This window comes from Pundamilia nyererei, unplaced genomic scaffold (genome assembly GCF_000239375.1).
Source record: "Pundamilia nyererei isolate P.nyererei 1_Seehausen unplaced genomic scaffold, PunNye1.0 scaffold00042, whole genome shotgun sequence".
In the NCBI taxonomy this organism is placed as follows: Eukaryota; Metazoa; Chordata; class Actinopteri; order Cichliformes; family Cichlidae; genus Pundamilia; species Pundamilia nyererei.
This window is the reverse complement of record NW_005187443.1, coordinates 3,514,744-3,534,246: the sequence shown is the minus strand read 5'-3', so window position 1 is coordinate 3,534,246 and position 19,503 is coordinate 3,514,744. Positions and strand designations below refer to the sequence as shown.

The 19,503-nt window shown below is 44.7% G+C and overlaps 1 protein-coding gene across 2 annotated transcripts in view; it reads right to left on the bottom strand.

The window, feature by feature from the left end:
- Nucleotides 1-19,503, bottom strand: part of LOC102201697 (calmodulin-binding transcription activator 1) — a 54,340-nt gene that overhangs the window by 6,425 nt on the left and 28,412 nt on the right. For both annotated transcript variants that reach the window (XM_005731354.1, XM_005731355.1), the window contains exons 4-14: nucleotides 17,020-17,087; nucleotides 14,216-14,351; nucleotides 12,066-12,137; nucleotides 9,999-10,152; nucleotides 6,754-8,618; nucleotides 5,320-5,446; nucleotides 4,682-4,816; nucleotides 1,474-1,622; nucleotides 663-847; nucleotides 498-576; nucleotides 145-412 (exon numbers count right to left, since the gene is read on the bottom strand). In XM_005731354.1, coding sequence (XP_005731411.1) covers nucleotides 145-412; nucleotides 498-576; nucleotides 663-847; nucleotides 1,474-1,622; nucleotides 4,682-4,816; nucleotides 5,320-5,446; nucleotides 6,754-8,618; nucleotides 9,999-10,152; nucleotides 12,066-12,137; nucleotides 14,216-14,351; nucleotides 17,020-17,087 — 3,238 coding nt within the window. The remainder of the gene's footprint in view (nucleotides 1-144; nucleotides 413-497; nucleotides 577-662; nucleotides 848-1,473; nucleotides 1,623-4,681; nucleotides 4,817-5,319; nucleotides 5,447-6,753; nucleotides 8,619-9,998; nucleotides 10,153-12,065; nucleotides 12,138-14,215; nucleotides 14,352-17,019; nucleotides 17,088-19,503) is intronic.

The window sequence follows — 19,503 nt, the reverse complement described above, 5'->3', positions numbered from 1 at the left end:
TGAAAATCCATACACTTTCATAATTAAAGGTTGGTGGCTGAAGTTAGTAAATAGAATCTCCACAATAAAAGACAGAGGATAAATAGAACTTTGTTATTTATGAGGGTGAAACAAAACTTTTCCTGCTGTTGAGAAACCACAAACCTGAGTTTGGGTTAGGGCTGGGGCTGTTGTTCATCCCACCCGTCTGTGACTCTCCTCTCCATCTATCCATCCAAGTGTCCGCAGGCTGGCCCTGAGTTTGAGGACTATGTTGCAGTTGCTCTAGGAGCTCAGCCAATCGAGTGTGGCCCCGGGATCGGGCAATGTTTAGCGGCAAGCGTCCCAGTGAATCAGGAATAGCTAGAGCTCTTGGATCCCACTGGTAAAGCACCAATGCCGCCTCAGTATGGCCCAGAGCACAAGCCCACATCTATGGAAGTCCAAGGAAAACAACTGTCACACACACAGAGGAATGGAAAGAAAGCAATATGCACAAAAAAGCACTGGTTGCTCACCAATGGAGTGCAAGAGAAGTGGTCTACGTTCAGAGGATCTACTTCCAGCTCGAGGTCAATACTGTCAGCATGCTTTGTGCTGCGAAGAAACACAAATAGCATTAAAATTACTGGCATTCCAGTTTGTGCCGTCAAGATGGCATGTTGTAATTGTGTGTTCCTCACCGCCAGCGAATGAGTGTCTGAATGAGTCCCGCATAACCCTGAGCTGCAGCCAGATGCAGTAAAGTCATTCCTCTGGAGTTCTTACTGTGGACGAGCTGATTAGAAGAAGCCCAGCACGGCTGAGACATCATCTTCTCACACACCACCACCACACGACCTTCGAATGACCCCTGATCAGGAGAGATCTAGAAGATTGTAAAATAAAACAATAGACTAGGTCAACCTCTTTTCCAAATGCTAAAAATATATTTCAAGGTGTCACTAACTTTTCTGCCATACTGCAACACCTTTGCAATATAAGGAAAACCAGTAAAAAGCCTTGCAACTAATACTGCTTTTGAGCGCTTCACTAAAGAATGATCAGTTTTGTATGTGGACAGGGCCAGATTCTTGTATTTGTGTTGTTAAGTAGGCTTTGTAAGTTTGTCTTGTAAATTCAGCTCATTATCAGTCAAGGAAAAACAACTTGTTTTTGTTCCTTTAATTGGCTGACACTTGCAAACAGAAGGTTTGAAGAGCACTCCGAATTGTCACAGCTGCCCCAAGATGACCACATATTAGGGATATCCCCTCTCTTTGACATCATCTAGAGCTCAAAGTAGAAAAATATATGTGAAACAGTGTGTTAGAGGAGTCTGAGCTTTTGGCTTACATGTATTGCTTGTGCATACGATGACTTCACATGGTGCTGCTTTTAAATTTAAACAGTTGAATTTGGTTTCACATGTTTTTCAGCACTTCTCTTATGGTGCGCCTTCACATTTTAAAGCTCTAAAGGGAACTTTCATCGTAAGAGGCACAACAGCCTTACTTGAGACTGCTGATCAGTAGCTCCTCCTCCCTCCACTCCTCCTCCCTTTGTTGCCATGGCTTCTGAGTTGGGATTTTGATTGGTTATCTCAGCCATCCTCTGTTCCATCTGCTCCAAACGCTCCAAGATAGACATCCTGAACTGGGTATCTACAGAAATGAAGGTGGGACATTTAAAGCTGTAAGCACCACCAAACTGTGGCATTAGGGAAATCCATGTGAGAGTTCAATAAATGCTATAGAGAAGCTTAAAAGCAGAAGGGATTCAATACTGGCTGAAATCTAATGACTCCCATTATTATCAACAAGAGTGTAAGAGTGTAAATAAGCATGTATGCAATGCAGATTTATGTCTGTAGCAGGGTTGCATGTGACCCTTTGTTTCAGGGCTGCTGCGGTTTTTGCTGCAGTGCACATTATGTCATTCCACCTGCTGCTCTCTCACAGAGTCTCTATTTCTGCTCTGCTCTCATTTCACTCCTATTTTTCTTTCTGCTGCCTGAAGCACAAAGACTGAACCAGAGGTGGGTGGGGCCATGACAGTGACAGAAGGGCTCAGGCTCCTCCCACTCCACTCTGCCAATCCCAGAGCAAAACAGCTCAGCTGACTACAAGGCAAAAACACTCCAATAGTTTTAGCAGCCAAACACATCAGAAACACCTGTCCTCACCTATTATCACCAACGCATCAGCATGTAAACACTCTCACACACACACAGAAAAAGAATAGACCCTGATATCTGCCACAGTATTAATTTCTGGTTAATAGAAAAAGCTAATACAATAAAATCCCATAATTGAAGATATTAATTGAAAATATGCAGTTAAATGGGTCATTTTATTCCCCTTTTTAACTGTTCAATAAAATCTTGAATTTATTATTTTGTAATTAATTTTCTACTTGGCCTTATAATTACTGCTGCTAATATTAGTCTTATTTCGCACAGTTATTACATTATCTTATAAACTGTTTATTTTGTGTGCAATTTTTTCTGACTGACCAGCAAGAAACCGCATTTTCATTATATCGACACATTTTCACCTGTTGAACTCTTTTCTTCTCTGATTTTTAAGAGTTTGCTTGACAATAATTATCCCTGGCACCTGTGAATTTACTGTGCTGTTCAGACTTCCTGATTTCCTTTGAGATTTGGCCAAAGTGACAAACAAAAACACCAAATTTGAAAGTCTCCAGTGTTATAGCACATCGCTAAATATGCTTTTGATGATCAAACTTGTGCCAAAACTCTACCAAAAAGTAAAATGCTTTCGGTTTTTTTTCATTGTTACACACAGGTCACTGAGAATTCTTGTCATCAATTAAACACACCATTTTTGGGGAAATTATGAAAACAGAGAAACTTTCAAAAATGAACGTGAACATCCAAGCATGCCCAAATGTTCCACAAACAACACATCTGCACATCAGCATCCCCACACTCTTGCTTGTTTTGATCAGGGCCTCTCTACATGAGCTTCTTAGTGTTCAGAGGCTCTGTCCAGTCCTGGTGGTGCTGAAACCGAACAGGTCAACCAGACAAGCTTCATCCACAATTCTACAACTCAACTCAAATAGGCTGGGAGCCAGCGTGACGGCATCGTGTGGCAGCTTCACCTGCATTTGTTTAAAATCGACTGGCAGGGCAACCACATGGAAACTACTGAAATTAAGAAAAGAAACTGACAGAAAACGTGGGATGGAAACCTAGCAAAGGCTCCACAGCTCTGAATTAAAGTGAAAAATTGGGACGTTTATGTCCATCTACAACACAAGAAAAAAAAAACTCAGCTGAGCTACAAAGACCAGTTAAAAAACATCAACAAATCAAATAAGCTACGAACCCAAACAGCGAGTCTCTCTCTATCTGCTTCTCTCTTTGTTCTTGTTCCCGCTTCAACCCCGTTAGTTTGAAGTGTGCGACTCACACGTTGCTACTCCAGCCGTGCAAAAAAACACAGCTAAGTGCAGGGAGAGAGCAAGAGAGCGAGCGAGCGACAGAGCAAGAGAGGAGAGAGGGAGCGAGCAGTCTCCACTTTATGTCTGGCAAAACAGCGCGCTTCAAATCCGCCCGTCAGACTCGGAGCTGCAGGAGGCTCGGTCGTCAGCATGTCTGCACACACTGGAGCAACGGCGTGTGACAAAGCCGGGTGCTACGGGTGTTTGATTGTAGTTATTTATCTGTATGCTTCACATACTTTGAGCCTCTGCCAAACAAAGGACAAGAGAGGGGGAAACGCGCCAAGCCCGCTATCTCCGCTCACAGTCAGTCGCAGAGTCTAAATATAGCACGGGCTGCACAGCGCCACTGCCAGCGGTGCCCAGCATTTCGACTGTCAAATGGTCCGCGATTGTGCCTTTATGTCCTTGCCCTTCATTCTAGCAAGGCAAAAAAAAAAAAAAAAAAAAAAAAAAAAAATCAGCCAGCCTGCTGCGGGGAGCCGCATTGCCGCATTGCGCAAGGCAGAGACGGGGGCGAACGCAGACCCAGGACATGCCTTTACCGAGGAGACCCGTGCGTTTCCGGACTGCATTTGTATCAAGAGATATATTTTGCACACAAAAGCGCCCCCCCCCCTTCCTCCAGATCACTCAAAGAAAGTTTCATTTTTCTCTATCACCTTTAAAGTACTTTTTTTTTTTTAACTCACAGAGAACATCTACAGCTCAAACAAAACAATCCTTTATGCAAACAAGACTCAGTAATAAGCGACTCTGCCCAAAACAAAGCCAACCAGGCAAAGCCGAACATCTCTATGAATGCTGTCAGTGAAGATGAAAGAGCCTGGTACATGCCTGCGCTATTGAAACAACAGGCATCAAAACAGTCTACTGCTAGATACAATTTGCATGCAGGCAGAGGGTTACGGAAAAAACAGCTGCTTGCTAGAAGAGACGCACTAAAGAAAAGCAGCGGGAAAAACTGGTCAGGATTACAATGAGTACAGAAAAACAAACAAACAAAAAGCATCTCACACCAGGATGTGAGAATCAGGGAATAGAACAGAGTAGCAAAGTGGCAGCATCACACACACACACACACACACACACACACACACACACACACACACACACACACACAGATTTGTGTGTGTGTGTTTTTACAAAACTCAGGATTATGTCAGCACTCTGTGTATACAATAAGCCAGTTACATGCTAAAGTCACTGAAACAAGTGCAGCCGTTAGTACACAGAAAATTGTGGTCCTCACCATCCAGGGACAGCCAGTCATGCTGAGAAGATGGGAGGGCTGGAAGGTCACGTGCCTTGTATTCAAACACCACAGAGGAAGAGATGACCTCACCGCCCATAGCTACCTGCAGCATCACTAGTCCTGTGTCATGAGCTGGAAATAGACGGATATCAAAAAGGTGTTGGAGCGTGTCTGCAGTGGATGAACTGCAGTGGTAAATGTCAAAGGCTAACTTAAGGAAAGTTTGTTAGTCAATCACAGATTATATATTGTGAATGTTATGCTTATACAAGTCAGTATTTCCTTGAACTTTACCCCAATCACACTGATCAAACAGCCTGATAGTCAAGTATCATTTACTTAATCCTAAAAAAACCCAAAAAAAAAAAAACCCGTTGTGTTCATTTGTATCATCTTGTAATATTAAAATGATTGCATCTCCTGAAAAGCAACCCTGTCAGGGTCTTCCTTTCTTTAAAAGTTGCTTATTATCAAGGTCAAACCAAGGTTTGAATTTATAAATAAAGGAAAGTGTGAGTTGTGAGAGACTAAAGTAAGTAAAGCTCACAAAGTGCTTTGCAAAGAAATACCAAGGCATTCAAAACAAAAACAAACAAACAGACAAAACAGAGTCTTCACAAGCACAAGTGTGTTACCTGGACAATAGCAGCGCAGCACCCCGGGCTGAATGAGGGCAGCGGGGACGCTGATATGGTCGAAAAGACAGCTGTACTCACTGCTTGACTCCAACCATGGACCTGTTATGAGCACCTTCACTCCACCCTGCAGCAGACAGGTAAATGTCTCAGAGTAATATCACACAGTGTAGCTTTGTGTGTGTGTGTGTGTTTACAGTACACTGCTACAGAGTATAAGTTTAAACAACAGTCTTAGAGAAATGAGACACTTCACTCGATGTGTGTATGTGTGTTAGTATGCAGAATGCCTTATTTCTATCAAAACCCCCATCTGTGACTAAGACAAATGTCCGGGACCCAGGCGCCTAAATATTTGCTTTCGTCTTCATTCTTCTTCATTCACAAAGTAGGCTACCTGCTACTTTGGCAATGACAGATCCGTGACTGCTAGCAGCCCCTAGAGGCTGTGCTACGCCTTACATCAAAGCAAAGCAAATTAGCTTGAACTGTCTGAATGAAGCTGTTCTGTGTTCCTGCCAGTGTAGCTAAAAATAATGCAATACATAAAGATCATTATTGCCGGCAAATTAAGGAGGCATTTAGTGCAAAAATGGATCACTGGCCTTTGGAGAAAACTGTTGTTGTTTCTTTAGGAAACCTAAACCTGAAAAGGATGTATTGGTGATGATTCAAATGAAAGCTGTAAAAACACAGTAGCAGACTTTTATGGATGATTAAAACTGCCAAAATAATAAATAGTTAAATAAAGGAGTTATTAAATAAATACAAATATGCTTTTAAATGTATGAAAAGTAATATTAAAAGTGCACACAATAAGTCATTAATAAAATGTAAACTGAATTGATTTGCTTTGCCTTTTGTATTTATTTACCTTTGTACAATATTCCTAATTTTAAAATGTACATAAATTGTGATGTCTGTAGTAGATGAGAAAAATACAAATATAGAGAGATGAAAATAAAGGTAAAACTAAAATATCAATTTATGTTACAAAGTCGTTTAATTGGTATTTAACTCAGTTTCTTTATTTCTGATATTTCTTTAATTTCATTTTTGGCAGTTTCAATCCGCCATAAAATTTGGTACACCATAGCTTTTGGAAATGATGGCGGTAAGATGCAGTCTTATCTTAAGTATTTGTGGTAATTATATCACAGACTGGTGTCTGGAATATTAGAAATGGTACATGGGTAAATTAATGAGGCTATCCTGAAGAATCAGTTAAATATTGAAATTTCATCAAAATCCAGTCAGCTGAGTCTGAAATATTCTGTCTCCTTAATGACCACACAAGCAAGCTGGCGGTACAAATTGTGCTCAGCATGATTTCAGTGCTTAACGTTCATATGAGCCACCTTCAGTCATGTGCTGCAAAGACTAATTTCACTGTAGGGAATAATTATGAATGACAATCAAGTTGGGTTTACTAACCTCTGGATAAGACCACTCTGGGGAGTAGTCTGTCACGCCAAACAGCCTCCCAGTCTCCTGGAGCAATCCCAAAGCTCCCTGCTCCACCTCAGAGCCTTGCAAGTGGCCTGCTGCTGTGCCCTGCTCTTCTCCTGCTGCCCCCTCCTGGGGCATCAGAACCCCATTGACAGCTGCCCCGACCCCGTTCCCAGACCCTTCAACTGAGATAAAATCATTGATGAGATCAGAAAACTGGCTTCCAAAAGAAGCCTCAAAGCCTTCCAGACTGATGGCTGTTCCTGCCCCAGCTGTTGCAGCTGACACAACCCCACCTTGCTGAGGAAGTGGAGAGCTGTAGAGCGCCCCCTCAATGGTTGCGCCTGTAGCCATTGACTGAGGACTGGCCACCACTGAGCTGCTTGCCCCTGACAAGCTCACACCATTACAAAGGATCTCATTTTCCCCTCCTCCTCCTCCGCCACCTCCTCCGCCTTCCTCTCCTCCGTTGTCATCTGTGTGTTGGAGGTAGTGCTCTGTGTCAACACTGGCATAAGCTTCACGAGGATCTCCGGTCTTGAGGAGTAACGCTCCCCCATTCTCAGCAGGCTTGTCTAGGCCTCCGACCTCCTGGTGTCCTCTGCTGCCTGACTGGTCGACAGTGGTATCCTGCGGTGTCAGGGGAAAGGAACCCACTGCTGATACTTTCCCATTCCTTGCACACAGGGCCTGCTGGTCTGTCCTGGGTTGATGGAGGTGTGTATGTGAGTCTCCATTGGCAACTGAAGAGTCTGTTGGCACCGTGGGCAGGCCTATGTAAGCCTGGGCCTCGCCAGATTCCTGGGTTGCCTCAGTACTGTTGGTCTGCAGCTGGGAGGGCTGGCTTGTTTGAGGGGAGGCCTGGAGGAAGAGGCTCGGGGAAGGGTGGTGTGAAGGCTGGGTCAGGGTTGGGACACAGGCTGATGACATGACGGCACTGAAATCCATTTGCTCCAGCGTGGTGCTGGGGCTGAGGCCAGCTCCTTCTCCTACGTAGCTACTCTGAGTGGACAGGGGTTGTTCTAGGGGTGTAGCTTCCGTCTTGATGTTGTTGACGAGGGTTGGGCTGTAGACAAAGCCATTAGAGGAACAGTGGAGGCCTCCATCATCACCGTTACAGCCCTCAGTCTTCCCTCCACCTCCTCCGTATGTCTGGCCCTGCTTGGGATTGTTGAGGAAGCAATCGGGGTCAAAGGTCATGGTGGTTTCAGGAAGGCTGACTGCTCCACCAGAGTCTAAAGAGCTGGACAGAACCAACTCTCCTCCCTCGCCCAATCCTACTCCACCAGGAAACGATGCAAATCTCTGGTTTTCAGGGGCAACAGCTAACAGAATCCCAGCGGTGGCACTGTCGTGGGTAGCTGCCAGCAGGTGGGTGTGGCCGGCGGAATAAACCGAATCCCCAGTGAGCGTGGTGACCTCAGACATGAACACAGCTGTGCTCTGTGATAAGCCCGCTCCAATTGCAAGAGCAGGACTGTCAGCCATGTCACTGGTGATTGACAGCGGGGAGCTCTGTGTGGTGTCAGGGACCTCTACCTGGTTGGTGGAAGTAGAAGAAGACACCTCCATGCTGCTCTGTGGGAGTAAGGAGGGTTTGGTTATCCTGCCATTCCTCCTCTCTCCTCCACCTGCTCTGCTCCTCCCCCCTCCAGGATTGGGCTCTGTCTGGCCCTCTGACACGTCGCTGTTCTGGACCTCGGTGCCATCTGCTTCCTCAGCTCTCTGGCCTGCTGCTACATTGGTACTGACTGCAGTTCCCCCTCCTGCTGCTGCTCCTGACTCCTGCTTGGAGGAGATGATGCGCTGCTTGACACTGGAACATTTCTGATGCAGGCTGCTTCCAGCACCTGGCAGAAAACAAAACAAAACATCAACAAAGAACCAAACATCTGTCATCATTTTCTGTCCTTTCATACTTTCAGGTCAAATTTTCCAGTAACATATTGTAGTATTAACTCATATACATCTAAGAGTGTGTAATGGCACCCTCTAGTGTTCAGAATCTACACTGAAAACTGACTTCATGAAGACTGATACAACTGCTGCAACAACTTTAAGTAAATACCCCTTGAATGTACAATTTGCTTACTTTGCAAGATATTTACTACTCAAAGATATTTCTAAACTTTAAACTAGCTGTATTCATTTACAGGTTCAGTATGTAGCCGGCTCATTTTTTCAGAGAGGATAACAAACGCCAAACACCAGTCTAAGTGTCAGAGGTCTAATGCCAATAAAAACCCCTTTGACCATTGAGGGATCAAGTCAGTGATCAAACCAGAAGTGCTGGGAGGGGGGAAAAGGCAGAGAGCTGTGTGAACAAATTAGGACATGTGGAGAAGCGAGAAGAAGAAATGAAGCAGTACTTAAGTCAACAAGCCACTTAGTTTTGGGCAGCTGTCCTTATTTGCCCCTCCAATGCAGATCAAAAGATGGGTGCGATTAGATCTGTGTGTGTGTACATGTGCGCTAGTGTGTGTACTGGAGTTATCTACTCCCTGATGCTCATTTATGAATAATACATGATGGATATTTCAGGCATCCCTGTCTTCTTTCCCTCAATCCCTCAATTTAGTGGTTGCAATTTGTATCTGCCTCTAGGTGGCAGCATGGCGTTGACTGTTGGAGCCATCAAAAACTATATATGTATATAAATAACTGCATAAAGCCTGATAATATGTAGCAGATATCTCTTACTACAATGGATTTTTAAAGAACAAGATTCTTTTTAATGATAGTACATATCATTTATTCACATGTTAATCAACGTAAGGTGTTTTGGCACATCCACTCTTCTTTTTTGGATCACTGACTTACAACGAGGAACTAAACAGTAAGCTGCTGCAGTTACATCACATATTTCTTTTCAGTGCAACAGTGAACCCCTCATAGGATCAACAATGAACCATTGCAACACCTGTTGTCTCTTTTGATAAATGATGGCACAGCTCCAGACGGGGCTCCATTCTGCTGCCAAAGATAAAAACAAGCCAGTGAACCAAACGATCTTTGCTTTAGATGTTCCACACTAACTGTCTACTGATTCATTTTCATGCTTGTCTGGGTTCTTCAGCATCTTTGCCAGTGTTACTTGAACACGACAAGTGGAATGATACTGACCGGGGGTTAGCCGCACTCCCGAATTTAGTAAAAGCGCGAGGGCTAAAAACCTGAGTGCTTGAGAGTAGGAGGAAGGTCGTGTAAGTGCTGATGCACAGAGAACTCACACATGGGCTTGAGTTGTCCAATGAGCTCCTCCTTGCTCCACTTTGCCCACTCTTTCCTGTCGGTGTTGATGGAGCAGAGGACAGGGCCGCATGGCTTCCCGCTGTCGTCCACCGCCGGTACATTCAGGTAGTGCACCAGCACAATGTCTGGGTTCTAGCAAACAGTAAGGACACACAAACAAAGACATGTACACATGTGGCATAAGCTCATCATTTCAGCGATTTCACTGTTTTCCCACCTATGGGAGAGAAAAAGAAAAAAATCTTAAAAAAAGATATCAACATCAGGACTGATGGAAGGAGAAGTGCATAAGGAAAGTGAAAGAGAAAGCGGAGGATACGGAGGAGGTCGAACATTGCGTGTCAGATAAGATTCTCTCACCTGCCCATAAAAGATTTATCAGCCTGAGCCCACTCATCACTCTCTCTAACCCTGCAGTGCCTACATGTGTGTTTGTGCATGTATGTGTGTATTACATTTATATATAGAGAGAAACAAAGGACGAGAACAATTCTCACTATATTGCAGGTCACCAGCAGACCTATGGAATTTCTACCCCATGAATGATTCAACAAGTGCATTCACTTGCATGTGTGTATGTGTATGTGTGTGTGTTGGAGAGAGAGTGAGAGAGAGAGAGAGAGAAGCTCCTCTTGATGAAAGATTCAGTAGACAGACTCAGGTGAGGGGAGGACCTGCTGAGGTGGAACACTTTTCTCTCCGAAAGAGGATAGCACAGTAGGCTGCTACAGCACCTCACTGTGCAATGCAACAGCATTCGTAGACTGATTTATGACCATTTCCACTGATGTGTTTTGATATATGTGTAAAGAGCAGAAAATGGCACATTAAAGATAAAAAAAGTCAAATTTCCCTTCAAAGCCAGAGACCACGAGAGTCTAACTAGTGGGGCGTGTTGCAAAAAAATGTATTGGGTAAGGGCATGTTCAATTTATGCTGATGGCTGAAATTTTCTTGTAAATTTAATGTGACAAATTATGCAAGAAATTCTGGAAATGAATGAATAAATAAGTATACATTTCCATATTTTACATTTCCATAGCCTGGTATTCAATCATTATTTTCTTTCAAATGGACAGAGAGACAGAGGATGAGTATATAAATGTATGCAGGCATGTTATGATGAATCATGTAGCCTGCCATCTGAAGATGATGAGGTCCTGGTGACTATATGTCCCAAAAGAGCGAGTGAGACCTGTATGGGTGTGCGTGGGGAGCGTGCACACAAATGCTGCTCTGTGCTGTCTCTCACATGAGCAGCAGAGTGAGTCCAACGTCTCTGTTGAAAAGCAACACGCTTTCATACACAGTAGACATCTGTACGTGAGTCTGTGTGTGCGCGCGAGTTCGTGAGAGCAGGTTGTGTGTGTGTTGTTTGTAGCTTCGGGGTGTTTTCTTGGAGAGGACCACATGGAGACTAGTTGCTGAGTCCTTCATGCTCGCCATGAGCATCGAGTCTCAGTGTTAGGCATCACACTGTGCTCGAGGAAGTTACAGTCAACTTCTGGAGAAGAAATGCTTTCGACGCTCTGCAAGGCATGGCATTGTATATGACCCGCTATAGATGCCGAGCCTATTCTAGGTGTAGTCCAGCGGTCTAATTGTGTGTGCAGGAAACTCCTTTTGGCCAAACAACATTAAGTTTTATTGGGAGCCCAGTTTTGTGACAGTATTTCCAGCAGTCCGAGTCTGCCTCATTAATTCAGAAGAGGAGGACTTTTATTGCTGCTTTATGGTTTAGCTTAGTGTTTTGTTTTGAAAATTTAACAGGTGAAGCTCTGTGTAAAACTAATGATATACTAGATAATTTCTAGCAGTCCTTTTTAGGTAGAATGTTAAATAAAAACTAACACAGCTGAAATAAATGCCATGGAGTGGCCATAATGGGAGGGGGAATAGCCCCAAAATGACAAATCTATGGTGCTTTAAATGACAAGTAATAACAAGTCATCACAACACTATGAAATCTTTTTTTAAAGTTTTTTTAAAAAAATGTGTATAAATGCTGTGCGATAAGGAAAGGCGGGAAAGGGCAGTGGGCTTACCTGCAGCAGCCAATAGCATCTACGATGGAAGGTGGGGATGATGGAGGAGTGGACGTAGCAGCCATACAGACACTAGAGAGAGGAGAGGAGAGGCGAGGAGAGGAAAAGAGATTACATTGGTTAACGAGAGAAGAATGGGGATGGCGGAAGCAAGACAAAAACAAAAAAGGAGAAGAGAGGGGGAGAAGACATTGAAGGACAGAACAAGAGAGGAGAACTTAGGTTATACCCACTTAGGTTGTATTGATTGCGGTGCTAAAACTAAATTGCAAACATGCTGTATGCGTTTTTTCCTAATGTCTTTTCTAAAATACCATAAATCTGATGCTGACAATTATAGCACAAGAGATTGTGAAATTTACTGCCTCTGCAAGACTAGGCATAACCCACTTGGAATTCACAAAAAGTTACAATGTTGTCGTCTTACAGACGTTGCAAGACAGGTCAGCAACAGTAAAGGGGACGAAGAAGACGAGGAGGAGGAGGAGAGCAAAGCATAAAGTGTGAGTGGAGCCTCAGCGTGGAAAGTATGACGAAAAGCGGGGTTTGGTATGGACTTCCTCCAGGGCGGGATGCTGACATAGTGCATGTACAAAATAGTGCAAACTGGTGCCAGTAAAACAGTTGAGATTTCTTAAACCCCCCGAAACAAACTGCAATATGATTTTGTAATACCTGAAGTTAAAGAATATGAAATTGTTTTGCAACAGAGCAGTCACAAAAATATGACTTGCACCAGTAAACATCTTATCTTAGAGAATACGTGAACAAGATATAGAGTCTGACCGTGGATTAAGTCAGACTCCAGTTTGGAGCTTTTGACAGTTTTTGATCATCTGCGCAGTGGAAACTTTTTAGTCAATACTCAAAATGTATCGAGGAATCAATACCCGGCCTTAATGAAGTGAGCTTTTCTTTTTGACAGAAGAAGGATGAAATGATGGCAGAAAAGCCTTCTATCAAGGTCAACGCACACAGTACAATCAAGAATCACACACCCACACGATCACACCCACATGCAGCACATAAAGTGGTTGTTTTTGCAGACAATATTGCACACAAACGCGAATACTCAGCAATCTGGCAGTATATAATCCACAGTTAAAACTTGCCCTGTTTTCTTTCTCATATACACACACACTTGTATTTTCTCGCCATTTTGCCTCTTCTCAGAAGTAGCCAGCCCTCTATCTAAAGTGTGTTTTGCCAAAGGCAGAGTGCATTTCCATATATTTCCATTCGATATGAGGAGGCTCTCCATCCAGGGTTATGTTTTTCCTCTCATGCTTCCTGCCGCTCCCCATCCTCCTGCTCCTCTCCCTCTGCTCATCTCGCTGCTTTCCTTGTTCCCTCATTCCCGTGCTCAACACACTGCTTACTTACTTACTTGCTTGAGGGGTCACGGGAAACAGTGACATAAACAATTACTGACCAAGTACCAGGGAGAGAAGCGGCTGCCTTGTGTATGTGTTTGAGCATGTGCATCCATGAACATTTGCAGGGAAATGCATGTGAAATGGGACGTGAGCGTGGAGCTGTGAGTTGCAAAAGGGAATACTTGATCTCAATTATTCCTTTTACGTCTGTGTCTCCAGCTCTCCTTTAATGCAAAACTACTGAGCCCTCCACAAGGATCCATGTGCCTTCTCCTTCGCTCCCCATTCCAAATCATTCTTTCTGTTTCTGACACATGCATGCTCACTCCTCTCACCTCTTGGTATATTCCTGCTGAATAATCAATTTTTGAGCTAGCTGATGTGACTCAAACACACACTCACTCGCACACACACAGACGCTGCCTTGAGACTGGATCGATACCCCTCTCTGTTCTGCTGAAGGAGGCATTGACATCATTCCTGGCCTCAGGCCAAACACACTCTTATCCTTCACAGAGAGAGAGAGGGAGAGAGAGGGGAGACAGAGGGAGGGATTGAGACAGGGACAGGAGGAGGAAGGGAGAGAAAGAAAGATTGGCACCACTTGCTCCCAGGTCACAAAGTGGCCTGTAGCTTCGGCATGTGTGTTCGTTTGTGCTACACGTATGCAGCCCCTCCAAGTGAAGGAGAGTGAGTTAGAGACAAGATTGGCAGTGAAACCACACTCAGCGGCAAACAAGATCATCGACTTGTTTTTCCACTGCAGCCTCTCACCTCTACTCCCTGGACTTTCAGCTTCATGTGATCCTCTCGGGTGGTCTTGCCGTCTTTCCTTTTCTTCCAACAGTACCCATCCTTCCTGTACTTCACCTTTTTACGGTTGTAGAGGATCATAGAGCCATTCTGAGGTCTGACGGGATACAGGATAAAGACGTAGTCAGGTATTAGGTTGGTCATTCAGAATAAATGTCTTTGAAGCTAGCAGCAATGCAGCTCTCTGGGATACTGAACAGAACATGAGTTTTGTGCTGCATTCCTAAAACTTCCCGTAGTACCCAAAAACTTCTGGATTGCTCAACTCAAACAAGAAAAAAAAAACATGTTCTTGGTGTACACAGTGACATCAGCGTTACTCTCCCACAGTCAAGTGAGCTGGTCTCATGTGCTCCCTCCCCACTCATACATAGACTCCGGCTCCTACATGTTAATATTTTAGTAGGGTGATTTATTGGCACGGCAGGAACATTGGCCTCTAAGCTCCCATTCCATATACACCTATCAGGATGCTCACACACAAACACACAGGCGCACACCAGGAGCCATGCATGTACACGTACACGTGAGACACCGAGGCTATAACGATATCAAAGGTGGCAGGACCCACCGCCGTGCGTTCTTTGGGCTCAATGTCAAACCTGCTACCCAGCAATCAATCATTACACTTTCAAACATTAAGGACAGGTGTGTGTGTGTGTGTGTGTGTGTGTGTAGGACGCTGAAAAATGCTTTCTCTGCCTTATCTCACCGCAACAGAGAGAGAACAGACGCGTTAACAATCAATGAACTAACATATACTCACGAATGCTCTCTCGCTCTTTCTCTGGCAGTCACATGCACACAAACACACGTTCATACACTTCCTCTTACTGTCCTCGTCTTCATCAATCTCTAGTCTTTATCCCTGTTATCACACCATCTCTTCATTTTCTCTTTTAAGGCTTGTTTGGTTCCCCCATTCTCCCCTCCACTTTTTCTGATCTGCTCATCTCATCTGTTCCCTCTGCTGCTATCTTAACCTGTGCTTCTCCTTTCATCTAATCTCTTTTCCTTTCCTTTCCTTTCCTTTCCTTTCCTTTCCTTTCCTTTCCTTTCCTTTCCTTTCCTTTCCTTTCCTTCCCTTCTCATATATGTATATGGATTTAGATGATTGCAATTTACTCAGAACACTGTGAGCAGTGAAATTGAATTTACTTTGAGCTGATTTTCTTTGACACCTTAAATCTGTTCTGTTTTGGGGGGTGAGCCTGCCAGTTTCTTAGTGGAGTGGAGACCCCCACCCTCCCATCAAAGCCGAGTTTAGTCTCTGTCTCGAGCAGCGTGAGTCATCTTAGAGCTGCTGATTCTAATTATGTTATGGAGAAGATGGATGATTTCAGATGTGTGTGTGCATGTGTGTGTGTGTGGGCGGCACATGCGCACGGGTTCATACGTATGTGTGCATGTGTGTGTGTGTGTGGCGACAGGGGCGCGTGGATGGTGCCTGTACTGCTCACGAACCCTCTGATTCAAGCAGACATAAATGCTATTGATTGTAACTAGGCTGTGATGTGTGGGATATAAAAAGCTTTTCCACTGTTCCACGGTGTAGCAGAGCAAAAACAGCGATTGCGAGGAAAGTGGGAAAAAAAGAAACAAAACAAAATATAGAGACAGAGTGGGTAAATCCGGTAAGGGAGGAGAGAAGGAGGAGTTCATTACACTGAACAAATGAGGTATTTCAGTCAAGGGGAAGAAATGAAGGTCATTGATTGTTATCTTAATATCGACCCCCCACAAGTGTGCAAACACATGCACACTTATGAATGCAAACACACAAGCGTGCACGTGCACGCACGCACAAAAACGTATGCGCTGCACGTAAATGTCACGGGCCCTGTTAGCTGATCTTTCCATCTGATGGGATTAGGTGTAATCTGTTCTAATCGTGCCTCATGTCATGTGTAAATGGGATTATATCTAACTGCTGCTCAATAACACCAATATGACTGCTGCTGCTGCTGCTGCTGGGAGACTGAGGCTATACGGCAGCACAACCAATCAATGAGAAATCCATCCACAACATAAACTGTGCTGCTGGCCTCCGGCTGCTCCCGAGAAGAGTCCTTTAGCTGGCACAATAGGAGCGCAGAGGCATATCCTGGGGCTTTCAGCGGTGTCAGTAATCAGAAATGGGGCCACGGGGGTGACCATTTCACTTCCTTAACTTTACTTTCTTCTTTCCTTTCTTGCTTCCCCGTCTCTGTCATTTTTCATTCTCTTTCAGTCCTCTACTTACATCTGTATTAACTAGAGTAAATGTCAATAAGGTGATTTATCAATAATTCACACTGCCCTTTCCTTCAGTCTTTTATTTTCTCTTCCTCTTTTTCCTACCCACTTTTCTAGCTATAACCTCTCTCCATTCTAGGAAAAGAGCTGCTTATGTCTCATTCGGATCGATGAATATTCAGTTCTGGCATGTGAATCCCCGTTCACACCCCATCTTATATACACAAACCCCCCTCACCCTCACTCATCTGAATTATACATCACTTATCCTAATACATTTACATTCATTAATACTCCATTTCCAGCTGACTAGGTGCTTTACAGTCCAAGCATGTTCTGGCGCATTCTCTACATGTAGAGCAGGTCGGCTAGAAGGACCCTTTGGAGACAGTCGACGTACATCACTAATGTTTTAATCAAACAGAGGCGCTCAGTCATTGAGATTAAACCAACGTGAGCCACTGACTGATTGAGCGATACTGTGTTTTTGTACGTGTGTGGAAATCATTGTCTGCTCTCTCTCCCCTCACCTGGTTTTCGGCGACGTCGTCAGCCACTCATCGTGTTTCTCAAAAGTGATGAGATATGCAGCAATTTCCTAGAGAGACAGAGACAAGGCAGAAAGGTTATATTGGTATGTGTGCGTGTGTGTATCAGTGTGTGTGTCACAGAGAGATAAAACATAACAGGTATTTCCAGATGACCTGCTGATGCCCACAGAGAGCGTGTCACTATCTTGATTGCCACGGTGAGGTCTGGGCGTCTGATTGGTCACAGTGCAGCCAGTCAGAAGACAGATATAGAGGACAGACCCTCAGGGCCAACAACCAATCACACTCACTGACACACTGATGTTTCCCTCCACTGGGGAGGAAAAGCTATCTCCTAAACACACACACATGCTACATAAACACACACACATGCACAGGGGGTGTGTGTGTGTGTGTGAGTGTGTGTGCAGACCTATACACTAGCTGAGAGAGTGCGCTGATAGGAAAAGTTTTCTTGTACTTGGCAGTTTCACAGTTTCCCGGCAGATAAAGCTCGCTCCTAACTCGATTCTTAATTCCTCTGGCTCTCTTTTCATCTCCTCAGCTCTCCTCTCCACATAACTTCTATTCTTCTTCCACACTCAAATGAATCCAATAAGGAAAAAGAAAGTTCAAATCGTACAGGTGCATTCTACCAAGAGTAAGGAAAAACAAAACGCCCGTACACACACACACACACATATACACAGAGACACAGAGATGCAGCCAAAAGAAACTCTTGTTTATACCTCCTGCTTTTTAGTCGCTCACGCAGCATCGCCTTTTCCTTTCTCTCGGTGAACCCTGTAACCCCTGACTTCCTCCTTGAAACATTGTTCTTTCCCCGACTCCCATCTCACCCACTTGCTGTGAAAGACTGTGAAATGTAAATTGTCCTCTTAAGGCAATCAGTGTTTGAAATGTGGCACAAAGCAATAGTGAAGAAGACATCAACACTCCAGCACTCCTTCATCTGCCCCCTCAGCTCAACAGTCTCCTCTCCAGACCTCCTCTGCCTCTTTCTCCGTGTGTGTGTGTGTGTGTTTAGGTATTTGTCCCAGTTTGGCAAGAGAGTACTCCAGCTCCATACCGATCAGACGAGATGAAGGGAGGGGTGGGGGGTGGGGTAGGGATGGGGATGGGGGGAACAGCTGAAGGGTGCTTGCACTTAACTGGATTGTTTTTATTTTTTTATGTACCCTCCATTCGTTCCTCTCATTCCAACCCCTTACTGCCTCATCCTACATTTATGTGTGTTTATGTGTGCGTGTGTATGTGTAGGCTGGGCTGTTATCACACCCTTAATAATTATCACTCTCAAGCTGGCCACTATTAATGTCTGTCTGTCTGTCTGTCTCGGGCACATAAAACTGCTCCGAGTCATGGTTGGGTTGGATGCACACAGGCACATTTTCAGCCAAAGCTCGGCACAAACAACAGACACACACACACACACACACACGCATGCACACGCGCGCGCACACACACACACACACAAACGCAAAAGGAGTGCCTCATTCATTTATGCATCTATTCATTAGCTGTGACAGGCAGCCACCTCTCCTCCTCCCAAACCACTCCGCAGCAAGTCAATATCCTATACGGCCTCCACAGCTCCGGCCAGGCACTTGTGCCCCCCTAGTGACTGTCAGCCAGTGGGAGGCGGGAGGAGAGAGGAGAAGAAGAGAGGAGACGAGGGGCTGGGAGAGGCAGAAGGATGGGAGGATTAAGAAGGAGGGAGAGAGACTTGCAATTAAAGGCCTGCCCCATAAGAGCCATTAAAAAAGCTAGAAACAGAAGAGTCAGCTGAAACGGCCGCCTGACACACTCTAAAACACACCCACACACACACACACACTGCTGCTCACTCCCTCAACAGCACTCACGCTCACCCGTGTGAGGAGTGACAGAAGTGAGACGGTGAAGGTCGAACCTCAGGAAGTCACTGTTATTGTCCCAGTAGAAATCAGTGATGGAGTGCTTTGAGCATGCCTAGTGATGGTGACACACTGACCCTTTAGGAATACTGTGTGTGCATGTGTGTGTGTGTGTGTGTGTCTGTGTGTGTGTACATGCACACGCACGCGTGCGTGCATAATAGCTATGCCAGACACACGGACAGGGACGAGTATCTTCCTCAAGGGATCTACTCTAGAAACCCAGACATTCTGCATGTCTCTGTGAGTCTACGTAATAATACATCACGACAGGCCTGCCTGAATGCACACACACGCGCACTATTCCCAACACACACCTATTCCTGTCTGTCTGCGTGTGAGAGAAACTGAGAAAGAGACAGAGTTACTTAAGAAGTATCTAACAAAGCAGAGAGCATAAGTGGGAAGTTAGATTGGAGCGAGTGATGCAGTTAGGGAAATCAGCCTCCCACTCATGCATCACTGAGACCATCTCCCTCCAAGAAACTGGCATGTACAGAACAGCAGACAGACAGCCACACACACACACACACACACACACACACAC